General features: G+C 32.2%; 4 protein-coding genes across 7 annotated transcripts in view; 2 read left to right on the top strand and 2 right to left on the bottom strand.

Annotated features, from left to right (window-relative positions):
• Positions 1 to 896, top strand: part of LOC119831053 — an 80,347-nt gene extending 79,451 nt beyond the window's left edge. Inside the window, exon 4 of one of the 2 annotated variants that reach the window (XM_038354279.1) lies at positions 366 to 896. In XM_038354279.1, the coding sequence (XP_038210207.1) occupies positions 366 to 618 (253 nt within the window). In that variant the 3' untranslated portion in view covers positions 619 to 896. The remainder of the gene's footprint in view (positions 1 to 365) is intronic. The other variant, XM_038354280.1, reaches the window with a different exon arrangement.
• LOC119831054 (calcium uniporter protein, mitochondrial) overlaps positions 1 to 5,115 on the bottom strand; it is a 107,785-nt gene extending 102,670 nt beyond the window's left edge. For both annotated transcript variants that reach the window (XM_038354282.1, XM_038354283.1), the window contains exons 1-2: positions 4,970 to 5,115; positions 925 to 1,030 (exon numbers count right to left, since the gene is read on the bottom strand). In XM_038354282.1, coding sequence (XP_038210210.1) covers positions 925 to 1,030; positions 4,970 to 5,074 — 211 coding nt within the window. In that variant the 5' untranslated portion in view covers positions 5,075 to 5,115. The remainder of the gene's footprint in view (positions 1 to 924; positions 1,031 to 4,969) is intronic.
• Positions 5,116 to 6,716: 1,601 nt separating this feature from the next.
• Positions 6,717 to 15,168, top strand: LOC119831193 (phospholipase A-2-activating protein). The gene is made up of 16 exons (XM_038354481.1): positions 6,717 to 6,853; positions 6,941 to 7,174; positions 7,338 to 7,528; positions 7,945 to 8,086; positions 8,676 to 8,833; positions 9,617 to 9,758; positions 10,223 to 10,403; positions 10,927 to 11,036; positions 11,334 to 11,423; positions 11,910 to 12,023; positions 12,445 to 12,568; positions 12,935 to 12,995; positions 13,500 to 13,625; positions 14,034 to 14,179; positions 14,370 to 14,494; positions 14,842 to 15,168. Exons 1-16 carry the CDS (start codon positions 6,717 to 6,719, stop codon positions 15,014 to 15,016), a joined length of 2,256 nt encoding a protein of 751 aa, XP_038210409.1. The 3' UTR covers positions 15,017 to 15,168.
• Positions 15,169 to 16,043: 875 nt separating this feature from the next.
• On the bottom strand, positions 16,044 to 19,983 carry LOC119831454 (IST1 homolog). 2 transcript variants are annotated; one of them, XM_038354796.1, is made up of 7 exons: positions 19,696 to 19,981; positions 19,459 to 19,621; positions 18,987 to 19,206; positions 18,461 to 18,603; positions 17,809 to 17,937; positions 17,292 to 17,342; positions 16,044 to 16,569 (listed from the first exon to the last, which is right to left on the bottom strand). In XM_038354796.1, exons 1-7 carry the CDS (start codon positions 19,875 to 19,877, stop codon positions 16,330 to 16,332), a joined length of 1,128 nt encoding a protein of 375 aa, XP_038210724.1. In that variant the 5' UTR covers positions 19,878 to 19,981; the 3' UTR covers positions 16,044 to 16,329. The 2 variants fall into 2 exon arrangements, with proteins under 2 accessions (XP_038210724.1, XP_038210725.1); XM_038354797.1 differs by lacking the exon at positions 17,292 to 17,342 and having other exon boundaries at positions 19,696 to 19,983.
• Positions 19,984 to 21,564: the final 1,581 nt, after the last annotated feature.

Here is a 21,564-nt window from a genome sequence, read left to right as displayed (position 1 = left end):
GAATCCCAACTGACTGTTGAACATGAAAATAAATCAACTCCAGAGAAACAATTAAGGACAGATAACTTCCCAGGATTTAAATTTAAACTTGTCAAATCAAATAGCTGTAGTAGTCGATTAGAACTTACAGGTACAGACGATAACAAAACCCTAAAACGATTTAGAAGACAAAATTCAAAAGATGATCCCCCTTTGGTACACGATGAAGAAAATTCGGTGAAGAACAAAATTTGTAGATTGGAAAGTTATAGTAAAGGACAAATAAAAACACCAATAAAAATTAAAAACAATGACGAAAAGAAAAAATATCAAATAGAACAAAGTAAAAATACTGAAAAAAAAACCAAAGACAACGTACCCATCACCATAAATTCGTGCGACATAAATAATGAAAATAAATCAAGCACAGACCAGGAAACAGAAAGTCAGAAAGATCTAATTCAAGATAAAACTTCAGGCGACAATCACAGTTTTGAAAAGAAATTCTATTACGTTAATGATAATTTAGAATACAACAAAGCAGACACCGTGGGGAAATTTGGAGAAATGGTCTTCGAAGAATTTGAAGTGTTAGAAAACTGCTACGATAGTTTAAATAGTAATAAGTCTTTGAAATAATTTTAAATAATTAGCTAAGCGTCCCCGTAACTGTTGCATTGTGATCTGCTTACATAGATAACTATACTGATATAAATTATTGCTTGTAAATGTAACATCTTATACATATTATTTAGCGTAATTTATTGCGTAGTTTAGTTTTCATGTACCTACTAAAATTAACGTACCTAAGTATCGGTTATCATCTATATTCCTTAACCTTTTATACCATAAGTCCTGTAGGGTGATGGTATTAGCCCTTATAATGAATAAATAAATGATTATATATAGAAATATCATATCCCCTGTTTCTATTTAATGCCTTACCATCAAGTTTTTCTTCAATCTTTGTGGGTGTTGATTTTGATCCGTGCACGCAAACGCTCGTAAAAAAAGCACGACGCGTCGGCCGCCATCTCCAACACCACGATTCCTGTTAATAATAATAAACAAATATTAGAACGAATTTATCATGCTTTATTGGCATCAGAATTAACTTATAAAAAAAACGTATTATTATTAAGTAAGCAGTATAAAACTTTTAAATCAATGGTCTGGTAAACGACAAACATTTGTATCTGAAAAACTTTAAAGAGTAGAACTAATTCTTATCAACAATCTCCAAAATTATTATTTTATTTAAACTATTCTCTGAAATCTTAAGTTATTGATTTCTGTAGGCTTTGTGTTGTCAGAACTAGGCCTAATTTAAATGAAACCACACGGAAGGCACCAGCTTTCAAATAAAAAAAAAAGATTCATCGGAACCGGTGCACCCAGTGATAAATTATAAGTTATAATGTCAAACAAACAAAATAAAGTAAACGATCAGGTAAGCAAGTATGGTAACATGAATTTATGGTGGTTTATATTACTCTAACCAGTCTCAGGTATGTTCTACGTAAACCGGTGGAACATGAAAAAAAATGTACCTTGTATAATGTATTACAAACATAACGATACATCATCGTGATATCTACATGGGAGGAACTCTCTCAAATTCGAATCAAGACGGCATACTGCGAAATAATATAGCATAGGAATTCATACTATTTTGCTTGCTTGTACTGGGTACATTGAAATTAAAGAATCCTACTAGAATTAACGTACGTAATTTTCTCAAAGCATTTTATATTCTTATAATGTTTCTCATTTTCTAAAGATCATTGTTTGTGGGAAGTTACCTAGTGATTTGGAATGTTTACGTAATCCGTGAAGGATTTAAGTATTGTGGATAATAATACTTGACTAAATGTTTATTCAGTTACAAGCAGAGCCCTACCATTGTGTATTATATTTTTACATGACTCAAAAAAGGATCTATATATTTAAGGTAAAACTAAATAAGATAAATCGATGTCAATTTACATGCTCTAAATTGTATATTATTATAATTGGAATGACGTTAAAATTATTTAATTCACTAACTAATGTTTTGTGATTTACAAGAAAGAAAATCTACATCTGGACAAGTGCCAATTACGGGTTACTTTTACACGAGTTATAAAAGTTTCTAACTTCGTGATAAACTCGATGACTCGACGTCATCATAAAAGAAACGATGTTCTTATTACACACACATGTACACTTACAAAACAATTTTCCCGAATGTTCTAAATAATTGTTCTATTCTTAATTTCTGCTTTCAAAAATTTTCGCAAGGAATCAGATGCTGCGGACATCGACTCGTATTTAAAACTAGCGGTCCGCCCCGGCTTCGCCCGTGGTATGTACTATGGTAAAATGGTGGGAGGCTAAAGGCTATTCATATATAGCCTATAGCCTTTCTCAATAAATGGGCTATTTAACACAGAAATAATTTTTCAAATCGGACCAATAGTTCCTGAGATTAGTGCGTTCAAACAAACAAACAAACAAACAAACAAACAAACAAACTCTTCAGAAAGACCAATTTTTGTCAATGGCCTGCATATAAAACGGAAAAATTACGTAAACTTTATTCGATACCAATTACGTTATAAGCCTATAGCATCAACGTTGCTATCAGTATGTATTTTTGCTATTAAATTCTCATGGTGCATGTACACAGTCGCGCGAATAGCTCCGCGAATAACGAACATGCATATGTAAATGCACCATCAAGAACAACAATCCAAGCGAAATTTTTGCTAAGTATTCTTCACTACTTTATCGAATACATATTTACGGTGACGACATTAAAAGGAATTTTCAAAACTCAATAATCACGCGCATCACGATTGAAGCTCATTTAAAAGAGCATTATTAGCTCAAATAACTTTATAACATGACAATGAGTTATGAGTGACAATTATCATTGCGCGCGTTGTCCATAAGCACTGAATAAATAAAAACATTTCGTGAACATATCATTATCCAGCATATCTTAAGTGAATTCGTCTATAATCTCTACGTAAATAGTAATTTTCTAGAAAATCTATGGCATGGGGCCATACAAATTACTAATAGATATTATGAAACAGAATTTTGTATACTTCTTTAATTTATAAAATAACTAGCTGTGCTCCTATAGCCTATAGCCTTCCTCTATAAATTGTCTATCTTACATTGAAAAAATTAAAAAAATCGGACCAGTTGTTCCAGAGATTACCGCGTTCAAAGTAACATACAATAATTCTATGCTTTGATAAAATGTTAATTCAATGCTATTAAACTAAAAATTAAATCTATGTTAATTTACACTGAGCTTTTTGACCAAAATGGGCTATTGAATCTAATGAATATTGTAAGTACATTAAATGGACTGTTTTTCTTGTTCTTGCCATACAAATATGGCACGCATAGAAATCGGTTACAGTTAATAAAATGTGAGTTAAGTTAAAGAGCATTTAACATCAATTCTTATTTATCATGATGATTGAAATTAAAAAGTGGCAAATCGTCTAAATAATTTTAATTTCTGTTGTCTTTTGGATATACTCCAAATGGACAGCTGCCAGAACTTATCATGAAGTTTAAATTTATTATTTGCATAATATTGTTCATACAACATACTTTAACAGTTTAATTTTAATCCATTCATTCAAAAAGAAAGAGCCATATTTGTATGTTACTAGTCATCTAGCATGTCTATACATGACCTAGGCATACAATCCGTCTCTTTGACAAATATTACTCAAATTGTTCTTTTTTTTTGTGCAAACAAGTGACACAAAATCATTAAAAACTTGTACTGGTCAAAGTCCTTAAGTAAATTCCAGTAATGACAGATGTAGAGTAGAATTCAAGATAATTAATAAATATAATAATTTAAAAAGTAAATAATATAATAATGCCTGAAAATGTTATTCAAACAAAATTTTACACCTATATAAATACAAAAAGTTAAATACATTGCTAACTAATATTTATTTCATATACTCTCTTTACCTTCTATATAACTGCTTGTCTTGGCCAGCGTTTAGGATTCTGTCTAGCCGATCATGAGTTAGAAGTGGTGTAACTAACAAAACTTTAAATTAAAATCTGATAACATTTTGTCATCACTAATAAATATAAAAAATTATACATTTTCATTTCAATTCAAACTTTTAAGATGCAACAAGAAAATTAAACATATGTTCCATGAATATATAAATAAAGCATGTTGAAATAAATTGATTTTTTATTTTGCCTCGGCTTTACAATATTTGCAATGAGTTTTAATTCTGTACCATAGCACATTAATGTGCTCAGTGTGATTATAATATGAAGTACTGCAAACAATGCATATAAAAAAAATTTAATAAGAAGTTCTTACATGTAATTTTTAAGACACTGCAATTTACTTAATACCATTTAATGTTTATGCAATTTAAAATGATTTTAATTCTCTTGTGACAAAGACAATTTTTAAAGAAATAAAAAAAAAATCTAAAACTGATTTATATGATGGAGAAATCAGAAAATAAAAATGCTGTCTCAGTCTGTTAGAGATATTTACTACCTAGTACCTATGAATTTGCATTTCTTTTTATAGATGCAAGACATTCACGACAAGGATGTAAATCGTAACCAAGCCATTGAATCTTCAAAAAAAAAAGTATATTAAAAAACGTTAATATTTTGAAGTTATTCGTAACTGTCATCTTTTATCAAATAGTGTAATGTGTATGTTAAAATGTCATCGTTATCAGTTCCACAAAAATATATTTTGAAGGATCATTTATTTATTTTTCTCCAAAACAATTTCGTTTTCATAAATTAAAAAATATGCAAGTAAACAGAAACGACATCGAATAAAGATGACATTTGACAGCCAGTTTAAAAATAAATATCTATACCTAGGTGTATAGAATTCACGTGCATAACGAAAGGACCCGAAAATTAACTTGACTTATATGAAAGTACACAAAAATAAATCACCATAGCACAGAATATAATAGATACTTACTTTGTTATTTGATAAATCTCTAAATATTGGTGATAAACACAAACCACGATTTATTTCTAATTTTAATAAGAGTCGGCATCTAGAAACACACACCGTCGCCGCCATCTTTACACTACATAAAAACAAGACGTACAGTCAGTGTTGCCAAAAGGTTACGTTTCTTACAATTTTCGTAACTTTTGACCCTCTCGCGTAATATGTATTTCAGATTTTTTTTATATTTAAGGCAATTTACGTAACTGGTAACGATGCTTGTTATACTAGATTTCTATAGCAAACAAGCAAGCTTAAGAACCCACTCCGATACAATGCTTCTAAAACAGGTGAGTCTAAAAAGTGATTCACCTTAGATGTTAAACCTTAATTTGACTTAGCACCGCCGTCATGTATTTTGAAAAAATGTTTTATCACAAACTTATCCGCTTTAAATTTGTAGACGAGATCAAATCAAAATTTAAAAGCTATCTTATACTTTAATCGCTTAAGACATCTATTCGAGTCAAGGGATCTTGAAGGTACACCTTTATTATTTAATAACCTTAAGCCGTATCCGATTCGCGATAGAAGTACTGTATATGATCAGCTAGATGAGACCAGCTCAGTACCCGAATATAAATCTAATTTGACAAAATTGATTACACATTATATGCATTCCAGTAAAAACATAAATAGCGGGATTTAGAAATACCTTATTTCATTTACCGCCACCTATGGTTAATTTATAGAACTAAAATTTCATTTAACTTTGATCTTTCGTGAACAGCATCCTTACATGGTTCTTGTTCTTAATTTCATCAAACAAAGCTTAGCACCACCACAAAGAAAATTAATTTCAATCAAAAAATATACAGAAATCGGTTCATCCGTTTGAGAGCTACGATGGCACAGACATAAACAAACACACACACCCACATGAAACATCGACTCCTCTTTTGGCGTGGAGGGTTGTGTTTAACAATATTTACCTTTTGCAGCAAAACAGCTGTAATATTTCAGGACGAGTGTAACTTACGACTCAAGGGCCCTGGCAACACTGCATAAAGTACAACACCCAAATATCTTGATTTGACCTATCGCTGTTAAAATTATATTAAAATTTTAAATAGTATATTACATACTATACTAATACAAAACGAACAAGATTTGATTAGTAATCTCATAAGTTGTTTTCTTTATGAAAACCAATTTGTTAGGTAAAAATTATGTATAATAAAATTGTGATTGTTCTTGATTTACGAAGCAAAAGTATTTCAGTACAATCATTTCTTCAAACAAAAAAAAGCTTTTTTATTTCATCATTTTGTATAAAAAACAAAGCAAACGTAACATTGAAGAATGAAAAAAAAATTAAAGTTATGTATTATTTCAGCATGATATTTGAAATTTTCGCGCCTACTATTCGTCGTGTTGGCAATCTTACTCTAACATTGCGTTCGAAAATTCAAACAGCCCGTTTTCCCTTAATAAGATAACTAAATATTTAGAATTGAAATATTCATATATTTCTTTTAATTAAGTTGTGTAAGTGAAATAACAACAGCCATGTATTCACTTATTAATACAATTACTATTCATCATTTTAATAATTTTCAAATGAATACGTAGCTATAGTAGTTATTTGAATGAAAATTGAAGAATGATCAGTGACAACTGACAAATGACAATGCCGTTTGTTTGATATTCAGAAATCATAAGTCTACTAAGTTTTTGTAGTTTTCAAGTATCTCGGGCTAAAGTTAAGCGTATTATGGCTATCCCAGATTATAAATTAAGTGCCGTTTTATGCGGGCACTCCATGGATGTCCGTTGTGTAGCTAAAACAAAAGAATATTGTATATTATCAGCATCTCGTGATAGAACCGCAAAGCTATGGCATCCGGAAGGGTGAGACTTTTTCTTTTTCACACTATTAAATGCTTGAGTAGAAATTGCCTACATTTTTAACAATTGAAAGTATTAAATTTTCTACAGGGTGAAAGATTTCGTGAACGTCGTAACATACAAAGGACATAACAATTTTGTATCGTGCGTTTGTTGGCTACCGCCGTGTGAAGCGTTTCCCGAAGGCCTTGTCATAACTGGAAGTAACGACAATACAATTCTCGGATATAATCTGCAAGATGGTGCTGTGCAAATTAATTTAAAAGGCCATGAAAATGTAGTATGTAGTGTTGTACCAGGAAGAGAATCTGGTATACTTTTAAGGTAGCTGTCCTTGTATATACTTTGATTGTAAACATTTATTCTTCTAACATCTAATAACAAATACTAGCCGTTATACTGTAGTTCCTAATGTATAATGTTGTGAGTGTAACATCGCAACACAAATTCTTATCAGAATAATCATTAAGAAAAATTAAATTTACAGTTCCAGTTGGGATAGCACAGGCAGGGTATGGAATATAAACTCCCCACAAATGGCTCCGGTAGTGTTGAAGGGGCACCAAGCTGCTGTGTGGGCGTTTGTTGAACTTGCTAATTGTACTTATGCTACAGCATCTGCAGATAAAACAATTAAATTGTGGAGAAAGGATGGCGGAATAATATCTACTCTCACAGGTAATTTTTATTATTGTTATAGCTTGTTGTACTTGCATTGGTAATTATTATTTGCTTCCACTATAGATGAGTAACTTTTACTGATTGACAAGTCAAATGCAGTAAAAAAAAATCCTGAATGGATGCATCTTGTATGCAAGAATCGTGACAGATTTTGATGATACTTGCCAGTGCTTATTGATTAATTACCTATAGCACTCAGGGACTTTCATTTTCTACAGTGAAATAATTTTTGCAATTGGTCCAGTTGTGCATACAAACAAGTATGGATGATTGATAATCACTTACACTAATGTTTGAACATAGACTGACCACCTACATGAAAATGAAAAATTAAGTAGATTTACAGCAGCTACATAGTTAATAATTATAGCTCTAAATATAAAATTTATTCATATTTAGCCATTCACTTCCAGGGCACACAGACTGTGTGAGAGGTTTAGCAGTGGCAAGCAATGAAACATTTATCAGCTGTGCAAATGATGCTTCCATTAAACTATGGACTAATACGGGTGAATGTCTCAATACATATTATGGACATACTAATTATATTTACAGGTATGTAGTGTTCAAAATAAAATGTATTAATGACTATATTGATAAGCATATGAAATGATTTATTCACTTATATTGGTTGTTTCAAGAATAGCTGATAGCTCTGAACGTTTATAAGCACTGGAAAGTGCTAGATTAAACTTTAGGCCGTTTCCAACTAATGGAAGTCATTATCAAATAACTTAGGGGATTGATTGAAAAACAATTGATAGAGTTATGTAATATGTCTTTCATGTAATAGACTTTTTATATGATGTTGGCATTGTTTACTTTGCAACAGACTGAGTTTAGGAATGATAAAAGTCAACTCTAATGTAATAATTGTGAATATATATTTTATTATTATTATTTGTTATGATTATTTTGGTCTTTATTAATGTGTAGAACATGTAGTAATATATAGTACTTTTTCAACCAATTGCAAAAGATGGTGAAGGTTCACAATTCAACTGTATTTATCAAACAGTATTGATATCCTTTTTTTTATGAATGCTGACATCTTCCATGTAGTCCCATTTAATGTTGGTCTAGTTCTGGCAATTTGAAGGCAATTTATTTCATTTTGATCAAAAAATCTATTTTCCATTTACAGCATCAGTATAAACCCTGCTGTGGAACACGGTTTCGCGAGTTGCGGTGAAGACGGCAGTGTTCGGCTGTGGGCGGCCGGGGACTGTGTCAGGGAACTGAGACTGCCCGTGCAGTCTGTGTGGAGCGTCACTTGCTTAGATAACGGAGATATTGTTACAGGTTAGGTTAGGTTACTTTTACATAAGTGACACTAAAAGACCGAAAACTTATTGAGTGAAAAGACAGCTCACAACGCATTGTGGGCTCACTTCAAGAGCCACATTTGCAATGTGTTGTGTATACAATGAGATCGTTACGACGCGTTGTGTAAATGAAGTACATACAAATTAGAGTAACAAAAACCCAAAATGTAATGTGAGAGCTCATTCAACATAACCAATACAAGTTGAAGAATTTCTCGGAATTATGCCACATTGAAATATGGTAGACTAGCTGCGCCGCGTGGATTTACCCGCATAAGTCCGTATCCCGTAGGAATATCGGAATAAAAAGTTGCCTATATGTTATTCCAGTTGGTCAGCTGTCTACATACCAAATTTCATTGTAATTGGTTCAGTAGTTTTTGCGTGAAAGAGCAACAAAAACACACACACATCCTTACAAACTTTCGCGTTTATAATATTAGTAGGAAGTAGGATAGTAGGAATACTGTATCCATATTCGTACTCACCATATTTATTGGAACAACATGAAATGTTTTTCCATTATCTATTAACTTCCAGCAACTAACATAGAAACCTTTTGATCCCACATATATTTATTTCCAACTTGTTTTCCGCCCTTGACTTCTCCCAAGCGGTGATGAGAATCCTTATGTAATTACATGTTTTATCATAAAAAGGAATGTGTGTCACTCTTTAGCCTGCTATAAAATCTTTCTATTGCGACGTGAAAGAAATTGAAGCACTCTCAGTCTTAATAACATTAGTAAGTATATTTCAGGTTCCAGCGATGGGTTAGTGCGTGTTTTTACAAAGGACCCGGCTCGGTATGCTGATGAGGCGACACTGAAGCAGTTTGAACAAGATGTTGAAAAGATGAGTATGGCCTCCCAACAGGAATTTGGTGGATTTAAGCTTTCTGAGTAAGTGTGTCTTATTAATTTTTATGTTGACATAAATTTCTGCTGTGACCTTGAAATTTGCAATGTAGGCTGTAAGGCATTTTTGAATTATATTGTGTTGTTATTCATTTGCGAAGGTTTGTAATCAGTTTTATCTCATATGTTACTACATATTTATTTACACCTGTAAGAATAAATGTGTTGTCTAGAAATTATTTTTAACTACATCCAAATTTCTTAGTCAAGCTTACAAATTTGGTTAGTCTGGTCGAACGCGGGGTTCAATTGAACTTACTTCCCGCACACTACTCAAGTACAAGTTATGCGTAAAGTTATTTTCTTGTTTACAGGGAACTAACTTCATGCTTAATTTGCCTCCTTTGATTGACCATCCACCACCTGTTCCTTCTAAAGACTATAAAGCTTCCATTTTTCGAAACTATAAAGATAGTTACAAACACGACTACAAACTGATCATTTCACAGATTACCAGGACCAGAAATATTATTAGAGCCTGGTAAATCAGACGGACAGACGAAACTCGTTCGGCGCGGTACAAATGTTAAATGTTATTCGTGGAGTGCCAGCGCCAATACGTGGAACGAGATTGGTGACGTCATGGGCGCTAAACCGGCCAGCGAAGGGAAGACCATGTATCAAGGACAGGTATAAAAACCGGATTTTTTTTTTCTTTTCTTAATATATATATATATATATAAATTACATGTCGCATTGTTTGTCCGCGAAGGCCTCCTAAACTTCTCGACCGATTTTAATTAAATTTGCACACCATGTGCAGTTTGTTCCAACTTAAAAAATGGGATAGTTTATATGATTTCAATTACGATAAAAGACTATGCGGGCGAAGCCGGGTTTTGTAGCTGGTTATTCTTTTTTAATGTAAAAAATGTCGATGTGTTTCTTTATTGCAGTTTTATTTTAGTGGCAAAAGCATTGTAGCTTCAATTTCAACACTTCATCTTTTTATAGACTTCATCTTCATAAGTTGTATTTTAAATCTTGATGAAAATTATCTATAATTGAATGCTAGAAGTCCCTCGATATAGTGATTGCTAATAAAGAAAAAAATATGTATATTAAGAAACGAACCATGCTGCATAATCATTCCTTTAATATCTATTAACTTGACCTTCAATAATATAGCCATATCTTTTTTTTATTATAACAGGAGTATGACTTCGTGTTTAGCGTGGACATAAAAGATGGCGCCCCACCGATCAAACTGCCATTCAATAAGACTGAAGACCCTTGGGTGTCGGCGCAAGCGTTTATACATAAGTGAGATTTACCACCACCAATAAGTTATTAATGAGTATTTGCAGAAATGTATTTATATTATTTAATTACTTTCCTTTGATAAAATTAATTATGTATACTTGTATTATGGTTGTTGCTATGTGAATATAGCTAGGGATCAAAGATTATAAAAAACATGATATAATTTTATTCTTAAACGTCATATTACACATTGGCAATGACGTGTGAAATGTCATATTCCAAACACACCTGGCGAGTATCATTGTGCAAAAAGAAGTTGATATATTATGCTCACAATATATTTTTTATATTTTTCAGACATGACTTGCCTCAAGTGTACTTGGAACAAGTAGCTAACTTTATAATCACGAATGCGAAGCTGGATTCGTTGCCTGCTCCAAGTAATGGGTGAGTAGCCACTCACAACCAGTAGCAATTTCAACTTTATTCGACTCGAAGGACCAAAACGAGATAAATGTGAACAGGTGACGCGACCGAGTCATTTTTTTTTTTTTTTTTTGTGGCGTCCCCACCGGGAATCGTACCCAGAACCCGTCGTTTCTAAGCTTACGGCCACTGTATCAAATACCACTGCACCAAAGAGGCGGTCAATATTTAATTATATATATATATGTATATATAAAAACTAGCTGACCCGGTAAACGCTATTCTGCCTTACACATATCATTTAGGGGTATGAAAAATAAATGTTAGCCGATTCTCAGACCTACCCGATGTGCAGACAGAATTTCATAAGAATCGGTCCAGTCGTTTCGGAGGAGTTTGGTAACTAACATTGTTACACGGGAATTTCATATATAAGATTTGGCGTCACATAGTGTGTATGTGTGTAAGTGTGTAAAATGATATGATGATATATAATCTGTGGGCCAGTTTCGCGGACCCGTTCACGGGCGAGTCGCGCTACGTGCCGGGCGCCGCCGCCGGCGCCGGCGCGCCGCGCGCCGCCGCGCCCGACCGCCTCGTGCCGCACGACTCCTATATACGGTGAGCATGGATAGGGACTTAAGGTGTTTTGTGATAAATACTCCTCTTTAAGTCTCGTTTATACAGTGAGATCACAACAGCCCTGGCTTTCTTTAAAAAAAATATTTATTCTATTAAACTAAAAATGAAATAAATAAAAATGTAAAAAAAAAAACTGAAATAATGAAATAAAAAAAAAGTAAATTTGTGCCATCATTATTTGATGGCACAAATTTACTTCTTAATATTTCTTTTAACAATTAAAAATCGTGTTAGGATATGGATAATCATACTGATTTTTTGTCAAATTAGTCAAACAACGTTGATAGCGCAACTCGACTCATTTGCCGACTATGACATAATAAAATAATGATATAAATGACGTTTAAAACTTTAAACACGTATTTATTATATGTGCATTTAAATCATGTTTTATTTTTAGGTTCGATCAAGCAAATTTAAAAGCGATATACGACAAGTTAAAGGAATTCAACAGCAAAGTGGGCGACGGTCTGACCGCCTTTACAGAGGCGCAAATCGAAGATATTGTTAAATTAGGTGAATTGGTAAGGGAACATATTACATTTGGTGGTTTTAATAAAACCATTATATTAGTGAGAAAATACATACTATCAGTATCAATAAATTACTCTTTTTTTGAATCAATTGAGTTTAAATTTCTAATTAGTTATATGAATTACTTTTTATGTATTAATTAGTTAAATCTTAATTTGTTCATCAGTAAAGTTTCTGATAATCCATTAGACAATATTGTATTTCACTGTATTATGGTTGTTTATAAAAGACTGGCGGTCCGCCCCGACTTCGCTCGAGCTAACAAACATATCAAGACAGAATCTAAGCACACATACACAGGTACAGAGAACGCGACTTTGCTTTATACTATGTAGTGACTATTTATTTGATTTCAGAATTGTACATTTAATCCCGAGACTGTTACTGCCTTGAAAAAAATGTTGGAGTGGCCGAAAGGTGTGTATCTGAAAATAATGCTTCTGCCTATTTTCATTATTGTTTATCTTTTATACTGCGTACACGTTGAGAGGGTTTCTTGGAAGGATATACACAAGAAAATCAGTTCCTTGTAATTACTTTTCTAGAAAAAAAATTGAAATTATGGAAGCATTGACGATTCGCTTTTTGGCTCTACGACGTCACATTATTGACGCTAAAAATAAAAAAATAAAAATGATATAGTATTTTCTTGTGTTTGATTTTACGCGAGTATTATACATTTAGAAATTAAAAACTATTTAACGGATTTTAAACGCGATTATATTATTAACCCGACGTTTCGAACACTTTACAGCGAGCGTGGTCCCAGTCTCCCCGTGAACACGCTCGCTGTAAAGTGTTTAATTTACAAAAATTATATATTTTAGAATATTGCACTATTGTTTTTTATGTTATGAGGAGTATTTTTGTTATATCAATAATATTTGTCAATGTACTGAATTTTATTTTTTGTATTTCCAGAAATATTATTCCCGGTTTTGGATGTTACTCGGCTAGCAGTGAGGAACAAAGAGATCAACGGGCTAATATTTGACACTTCGTATGGACCAACGTTTGTGCAGTACTTGCTTGCATTATTATCACCCGGTAATTATTTATTATATTTGATTTTATTCTTATTTTGAAAGATTGATTGATTAAGAAGTATTGATTTAGAAGTATGAACGTGTGTAACCTTATAATTTTTCAAATACCATATCGATCATATTATGATGGTATGGTTTTGTAGTACAATAAAAGAAATATTCATATAGAATAATTATCTTTAATAAAAAAAAATCATCTTCAAATTGGCAGCACTAGATTAAATGGTACATGGGAGACACCATCTTCCAAATAAAAAAAAAATCTTCTCACCCACTCTTCTTTTCTTCAAGTTGGTGGAAATGTGTAAGATAATTTTCAATTGCTGCTAAGACACAAACTACTTCACCTTCTACCAATTTTAACTTAAACATAACTTTAACCCAATCTCTATCTAATGTATATCTCCAGATAACCTGGCGGCGAACCAGATGTTAGCGATGCGGGTGCTCGTGAACGCGTTCAGCGACCTGCCTGGTGAGATGCTCGTGCTGGCCGCGAGGGAGAGCGTCGTGCACTCGATCATCTGTCTCCCTCAGATGAATAATAATGCGCAGGTGAGCGAATGGGATGGCTATATGTGATGTGTGAGTGACTCGAGACATTGTGGTGTCTATTTCTTTTCTTTCAGGTTCCTATTATCCTATTAAGAAGAATCCTATGATAATACAAAACGAATGCTAAAAAGCAGAATCTTTATACAATGTAAGGTAAATACTAATTTTCATTTAAAAAATGCTATTACAGATAGCCGCATCGTCGCTGGCACTGAACCTGTCGGTGGCATTGGCCCAGCAGACTGACACAACGGAACTCGTTGATTGCATCATACACTTATTGAATAAGATCAGCGATAAAGAAGCTTACTTTAGGTAAATTAAAACTTACTATACACTCTGATAGTGACTTATTCTAACCCGTTGTGAGTACTAATAGAGATCTATGCCATATAACAGTCTCATTTGGAAAATGTGTCATTTTCAATAATTTCATTTGAATCAGTAAGGTAATTCAGTAAGGTATATAATATAATACGGAAACGAAACGAAAAAAAAATCTTTAAAACTTGCGTTGTTTTTAATTGAATTAAATTCGTGAATATTAAAAAAAAAATAATGTGTATTCATTACTCCAATTCGATCCAGGCAATATAATTATATGTAGTTTTTCAATTGTACTTATTTTTATAGCAAAAAGTAATATTTAATTTTATTTTCAGAGGGCTTGTAGCGCTCGGCACCTTGTTAGCCGAATCTCCAAACAAAGTGATGATACAAACGAAAATCGTCTCAAACTCCCAACTCCACAGCAGACTGAAGGCTGACGGTTCCACTGTCGACCCTAATTTTAAGAAAATTAACACTTGCTCACTACAAATACTGAGCATGTTATGAAAAAGTTTCTAGTACTTTCTATTGATTTTCCTGATTTATGCCGTTAAATAATTACCGAAAGACTAATAAGTGCCCACGCTCTTCCGAAGCTACAGATATCGTAAGGATACGTTCAAAAGAATGTTATCTGCTTCATTTAAAAATAACTGCGATAAAAAAAAATATCTCTAATTTATATTAAAGAGAAATTCAATTCAGTATGTCAATCCATAGATAAGCTATGAAATATCCATTGATAACCCATATCTCTACGTAGTTTATAGTAACTAGCGTCTGGTTCGTTGGCGTTCACTTATTTATTTGTTAGATTAATTTTCGAACCTGAAAATGTAAGCGCGTAAAATTGTATATGATTTTTTCTCTTTCGTGTTATTGTTTTTTTATTGAATAAGTGGGGAATTTAACAAATATTTTTTTGGGGCGAATTAAACTTGCTGTGTATAAATTTGAACCAGGTTTTAGGTTTTTGAAAGTTTATTTATATGTATTTCGTTTATTAATATTAATGGCAATTTTTGTTTGATAAATTGAATAGATTTTTCATGTTTTAGGCTTTTGAAATTTTTAAACAGTCGTTGCTAATTCAAAGTTTTTATGAAAGAACATAAATTTGTCGGGGATTGCGAGGTCTTCATTACAAGAAAATAAAGTCATACAATTTTTTACAGAGATAACACGATAGAAACTAATAATGGGCACAGAATCGTCGAAACTAGGTTTTATCTCGCTAGGAAACTAGTTGTCAAGTGATAATTCTCTATTTCTAGATACCGGCGTCGATATTAGTATTTTTGCTAGTTTTTTATTTGAATATTTGAATTTTAACATGTAATTCGCCTCTGCAATATATTTTAAACAGTTATTAAAAATGTGATAAATAAGAATATACCTCCATGATATAAACCTTATTAAATTGTAATGTGGCTTAATTGGGATGTAATTAAAAAGCAATATTGAACAATGATTTAATAAATGAATTTTATACATATTTATTTTATTGTATCATTTATCACAATGTATTGTGTGACAATAATTAAAATTCAACCTTATCCTAACTCCTATGCAATTCATATGATACAAAATTAAAAAAATAGCTTTAGTTAATTTTCGATACATATATTTACAATAAACAATTTCATACGATGATAATTAGTAACGATTGGTGGATGATCTATTTCAATTATTATATATTGAAGCAGCATACATAATGAGTGCAGGTGTTTGTTATATATCAACACTCACAGATCCTTATTTTCTCTGAAACCACAAAACGTAAATACAAATAAAGCTTTAACAAGCGCATATAATCTCGTTTACTTTTTCTTCTTCAACTCTTCGAAACGTCTGTTCAGATCTTCGAAGTCAATTTCATCCGGTGCGTTCGGTTCGTTTGACGCGTTCGAGTTGGAGCTATTGGGGACTGAGGGTAGGATGATATCTGAAGGTACTGAAGGTAATTCTGGAAGCTCTGGGAAGTAATTGTTGGTAGGCGGTCTGGTTCGCGGTTGTGGTTGAGGCGCCGACACGTTACTGGGACTCGGTAAGTTTGGTGGCTGTAGAAATATATAATTTTTATTTATTTGCAGTTAATCTATCTATACCATATAAAATTTTAGTTCAATATTAAGCATGTGTAGCTGTCACGATAACTGAAGCATATGTATTAAAACAATTCAAAAGAAAATGTCAACAAAACAATCACTTTAAATCTGTCACACTGAAAAAAAACGAAAGTGCGTTATTATAAAAATATGATGGCTTAAATCCTACTCTTACTTCCTACTAACATTATAAATGCGAAAGTTTGTAAGGATGTGTGTGTGTTTGTTGCTCTTTCACGCAAAAACTGCTGAACCGATTGCAATGAAATTTGGTACGTAGACAGCTGGACAACTGGAATAACATAAAAGCTACTTTTTATACCGATATTCCTACGGGATACGGACTTACGCGGGTGAAACCGCAGGGCGCAGCTAGTCTGCCTATAAATTTTTTACGTATTTGGGTATATTTGTTACGTATTCTTTAATAAGTATGAAATTAACTTTTTTTTTTCTCATTAAAGTAATCGAGTTCTAGACTACATTATAAGCGTGGAGTCTACTTGTTAACTACACATTACTTATACAACCACAAAAATTCTACCCCAACCAAAAGCTCTAAATAAAAAAATTCGAATACAACCTTAATGAAAAAGAGATCAATGTATCATTTATTATGTAATGTAACCTAAACTTTGAATAGAGATGCAATAAATTATTGTTCCCATTATTACCAAAGAGTGATCAATGCTGTCATAAGCAGGTGGTAGGTTGCTCATTTCCTCCTGTGGAAGGAAAATTTTAGGTCAGGTAATACTAAGAAATCCATGCTTTTAAATGTAGTGTAGGTATTATGTTGAGTGTTGGGCTCAAAAACCTCCGTTACCGACTGACTGTTAATTGAGTTAAACATAGATTTCAAATACAGCTCATTTCTAGTTTGTTGGTGAGGATTTGTGCAAAATAGAGTTATTTTTGAATTGTTAATGTTGGAAAGGTATGGTCTATTTAAGAATTCATACATTCAAACCAAAAATACAAAATAATTCTAAAGTAAATATTGTGATCCAAAATTAAATAAGAGTAATAAAAAAAAATACTTTGTAAAATCAAAAACCTACACATTAATCTTCAAAATGTACACAGAAGCAAATACTGATTACAACAACTAAAACTTGAAAAATAATTATTCTAAATAGCAAAACCAATAAAGCTTCTTAGCAAAATTAAATACCTTGTAACAATATTTACCTGCAGGAAACTATTATTCAGAGTCTTCGAGTCAACACCTGGTGGAACGTGGTAGCTCGTGGGTTTGCTGGGACCGCCGTAATTGGGTGGTGTCGCTATAAAACCACCAGCTTTACCACCAGATGGTTGCTGTGATTAATAACTCTAATAAATACACGCTGACCAAATTTACTTCTTAATAATATTTTACGAATTTTTCCTATATTCAATATTCTGTTATTTGAGAGATCAACAAGACAACAGCTATATATTTTACTAAATATTAATACAGAGGGCATGGAATATTATATATACTATTTAATTAAAGCCTCAAAAAAGAATACATATTCAAAGAAGTTTTATTATTATCACTAGCTGTCTATGGTAAAAGTAGTCCTTGTCACTCTCAAGCCTCCTTATTATCTTCACACAAGAAAAACATCAAAAAGCTACCCCATTTTTACATGTAAGAAAGACTTTTGCATTTATAATATAGTGATGATCGTTGTAAAATGTCTAAATCGCTTTTTAAATTACGAGATATAAAATAAATGATTTGTATTTTAAAATTTTGGAAGTAATATTAAATGGACACATCAACACAAATACTGTCAAAGGAATATTCAATTTTTTTTTTATATTTTTTCTGGTAACTCTTCCCAGTTATACTTACAGATGGATAGCTGAAAGGTGCAACAGAAGGTGCTGGTAAATTCGGCATTTGCGTCATTTGAGGCATTGGTGGTTGCGGTGGGTAACCAATAAAACCAGGCGGGTTCGGTGGGCCGTTAATATCTATTAACAAGGCATCACGACCTGAAATTATTTAAGTAATTGTAATATTTATTTCGTGTTGATTTTATTTAATTTTAACTTAACATCTTTAAACACTTTTTATAACTTAACTACAAACTAATATTCATTACCTAAAATTGTTAAATATTTGTAACATCAAGTTTTAGAATCAAAATTTATCTTTTAAGCATTAATAATTTTTCTAATAAATACTAGCAATCCACCCCAGCTTCGCCTGTTACATAATATATAGCATTGGGCACCTACATCATGTACGTATCTAATGGTAAAAGATGTTTGAAATTGGTCTAGTAGTCTTTGAGTTTAAGTGCATTTAAACAGACACAATCTTTAGCTTTGTATAATTATATGTTATAGATGTATAGATAGAACTTTGTTAATACCTTCCTCTTCCCTCATGACTTGTTCATCAGGAGTATATTCCACGTTATAATTCTTAGCAATCTCTATCAGGTACCTTTCAATGAGTATTTTGGGAGGACTTTGGACTGATAGCTTGTGCCGCAACTTCTCACTAATTGTGTTCACGCTCTCATTGCGACATGCTTCCGCATAAACCTTTCCGTATTTGGCTGTCAGTAAATCTGATATCACTTTGAGTTCCTGTTCAAACATTCATATTTATTATTCCATTTTCTACTGAATTATATATACAACTACAAATATGAATTTATTTATAAGGAGGATCATTGGCTCTTATGTTAGTTATGTTAGGCATAATGTTTGGGCAAAATAAGTAAATAGATTTTTATTTGTTTATATCATTTAAGTACTTTTTACGCTAACAGGGTTGCAAACTATTCTCAATAAGTTCATGTTCAAGACAATAATAATAAAAACTATAACAAAAATTACCTGTATATCAGTGTGCATGCGTGGTGCAACCCATATGAGACTCGATATAGCCTCTGCCAATCCCTCATCTAAATCTTTCATCTGTGTTACTAATCCAAACCTTGCCAATATTAAATCACAGTACATTTCCACTATTTCCATGGCTTCTACCATGTAATCCTCTCTGTAAATTGCGAAATAATTTAATCATATAAACAATACTCAAAAGCTTAATAAACTCTGAAAGGTAACACTTACCGGATAATATGCTCTACTCGAATTTTGGCCCGTTCAGTTTTTCCTGAAGCAATATATTCAGCAATTTCCTTTCGAGCCTTTTGAGCCAACTCTGTTTTCTTTTTCTCTAGAAGTTTAAGGCGATTTATAGACAGCCGTAGATGAGTCTTCAATTTTGTGTAGTTTGGATTTGTTGAAAACATCTTGTTTGGGTCGAAATTTGTTTTTATAAATTTTTTAACTTAGAAGTGAGTAATACAAATTGTATTGTTTGTTGTAATAAATGAATCATCACTTGACAGTCGCTCTATATAACACTTGACAAACTGTCAAATTAAACTGACTTTTTATTTTCTTCAGAATATAAAAAATGTTTGATAATAAAAAAGTTTTGTACATATCGTGGATAATCTGGCACAATCATTTTTTTTTTTTGATACAGCAGTTTCTGAGCTTATCAAAGTACACTAAATTTAGTCTACATAATTTAGGAAAGTGTAATCGCATTCAGGGAATTAGCTGCCTAAATTTAGAAGTCAGGATGGTTTTTGACTGACTGAATAATTTAGAAGCCAAATTAAAATCGCATTACTTAAAACTAGACTTATTTAAATACTTTACACCTGACTTTTATGAATAGTCCGATTTATTTCATGGATAATTTTTATTCAGGTTTGGAATAATAAAGAATTATTTAACTTTAAATCTTGATGCGAATCTATAATCACAGGTTGCAACAAATGTTTCCATACTACTTAGGTATACATTCTTCTGTGATAGTATTTTGCTTTTGAATAAACGATGTCAAAAATCCACTCAATCACTCTTAGAGTCCATTATCTGACTCAGTAACTAAATTAAGGCCACTGTAATCAGAAGCTTTTTATGGCGTTCAACCAGAAAACAAAGTTTTCAGATTTATCAACCCTTTTACTAACTTTTCGCTATTTTATACCGCCTGGATTAGATTAATTAATAATTGTTATAATTTTTATAAATGTCTGTATTATTGATTGAAATATTGATTTAACAAATATTTATATTATAATGACGAAATAGATTTCAGATCGGTCGGTAAAGTACCTTTTATATCTCGTATTTGACATCGACCAGCCAAACTGACTTAGACTTTCCAAAAAAAAATAATAATAATAATACTGTTTTATTATAAGTCCACAGGTTAATGCAGTATAAGTCCGAATGCTCAATTCAAGAATATCCACATATAATACCTACCTATAGTATATTGGTCTGGATATCGTATCATTCTGCAAAGAGAAATAACTATTCTTTCAGGTATTTAACTGCTTTCCATTCGAAAGTATCATCGAGGTGAGTAAGAGGTATACCACTCTTGCATTTCACCTCTACTAGCACACTGTGTATCGAAATGCTAAAAGGCGGTGGTTGAGGTGAATGTGATTGCGAAACATTAAATTTGGTCAGTAAACTTACCAAAATTAGATAAAATTTCATTAGGGGACGGTCCCGCAGATTACGAGACGGTTGGCCACCCAACGCCTTACTATTAGGAGGTACCTTCGTAGACTTAATTGAGAATACATTTTAATATAATTGCCAGAATCTAGCGATTGGCATGAATAACATTTTGTTAAAAAAAATGGGTATCGATTGTGTCCCAGGCTGCCCCATCTGTCTAGATGGGGCTGCACTAATATATTAGGTTTTTCTATAAGCGAACTGGAGAATACACTTTTGTGTAAAAAATATGTTTCTCCTAGCGAAGCACGCGATAGATTGAAAAGTAAGGCAAACATGTAAAAAATACCTAAATACCAAGGTTCGTAAAAGTACATATGGGTAAAATTCGAATTAAAATATTAAAAATTAACATTTTTTTAATGATACATTCATTTACATTTTACATTA

This window comes from Zerene cesonia, chromosome 13 (assembly GCF_012273895.1).
Source record: "Zerene cesonia ecotype Mississippi chromosome 13, Zerene_cesonia_1.1, whole genome shotgun sequence".
Classification (NCBI taxonomy): Eukaryota; Metazoa; Arthropoda; class Insecta; order Lepidoptera; family Pieridae; genus Zerene; species Zerene cesonia.
This window is presented reverse-complemented; position numbering and strand designations above follow the sequence as displayed.

What these genes read in the sequence shown, in the direction of transcription:
- LOC119831454 (XM_038354796.1), bottom strand. Translation starts at nt 19,877, where the DNA reads ATGTTTTCAACAAATCCAAACTACACAAAATTGAAGACTCATCTACGG. An exon ending in CGAGTAGAGCATATTATCCG is followed by an intron (nt 19,622 to 19,695) that starts GTAAGTGTTACC and finishes CGCAATTTACAG; the next exon opens with AGAGGATTACATGGTAGAAG. An exon ending in CACCTTTCAGCTATCCATCT is followed by an intron (nt 17,938 to 18,460) that starts GTAAGTATAACT and finishes TATTAATCACAG; the next exon opens with CAACCATCTGGTGGTAAAGC.
- LOC119831193 (XM_038354481.1), top strand. Translation starts at nt 6,717, where the DNA reads ATGGCTATCCCAGATTATAAATTAAGTGCCGTTTTATGCGGGCACTCC. An exon ending in AAGCTATGGCATCCGGAAGG is followed by an intron (nt 6,854 to 6,940) that starts GTGAGACTTTTT and finishes AATTTTCTACAG; the next exon opens with GGTGAAAGATTTCGTGAACG. An exon ending in TTGCCTGCTCCAAGTAATGG is followed by an intron (nt 11,424 to 11,909) that starts GTGAGTAGCCAC and finishes TCTGTGGGCCAG; the next exon opens with TTTCGCGGACCCGTTCACGG.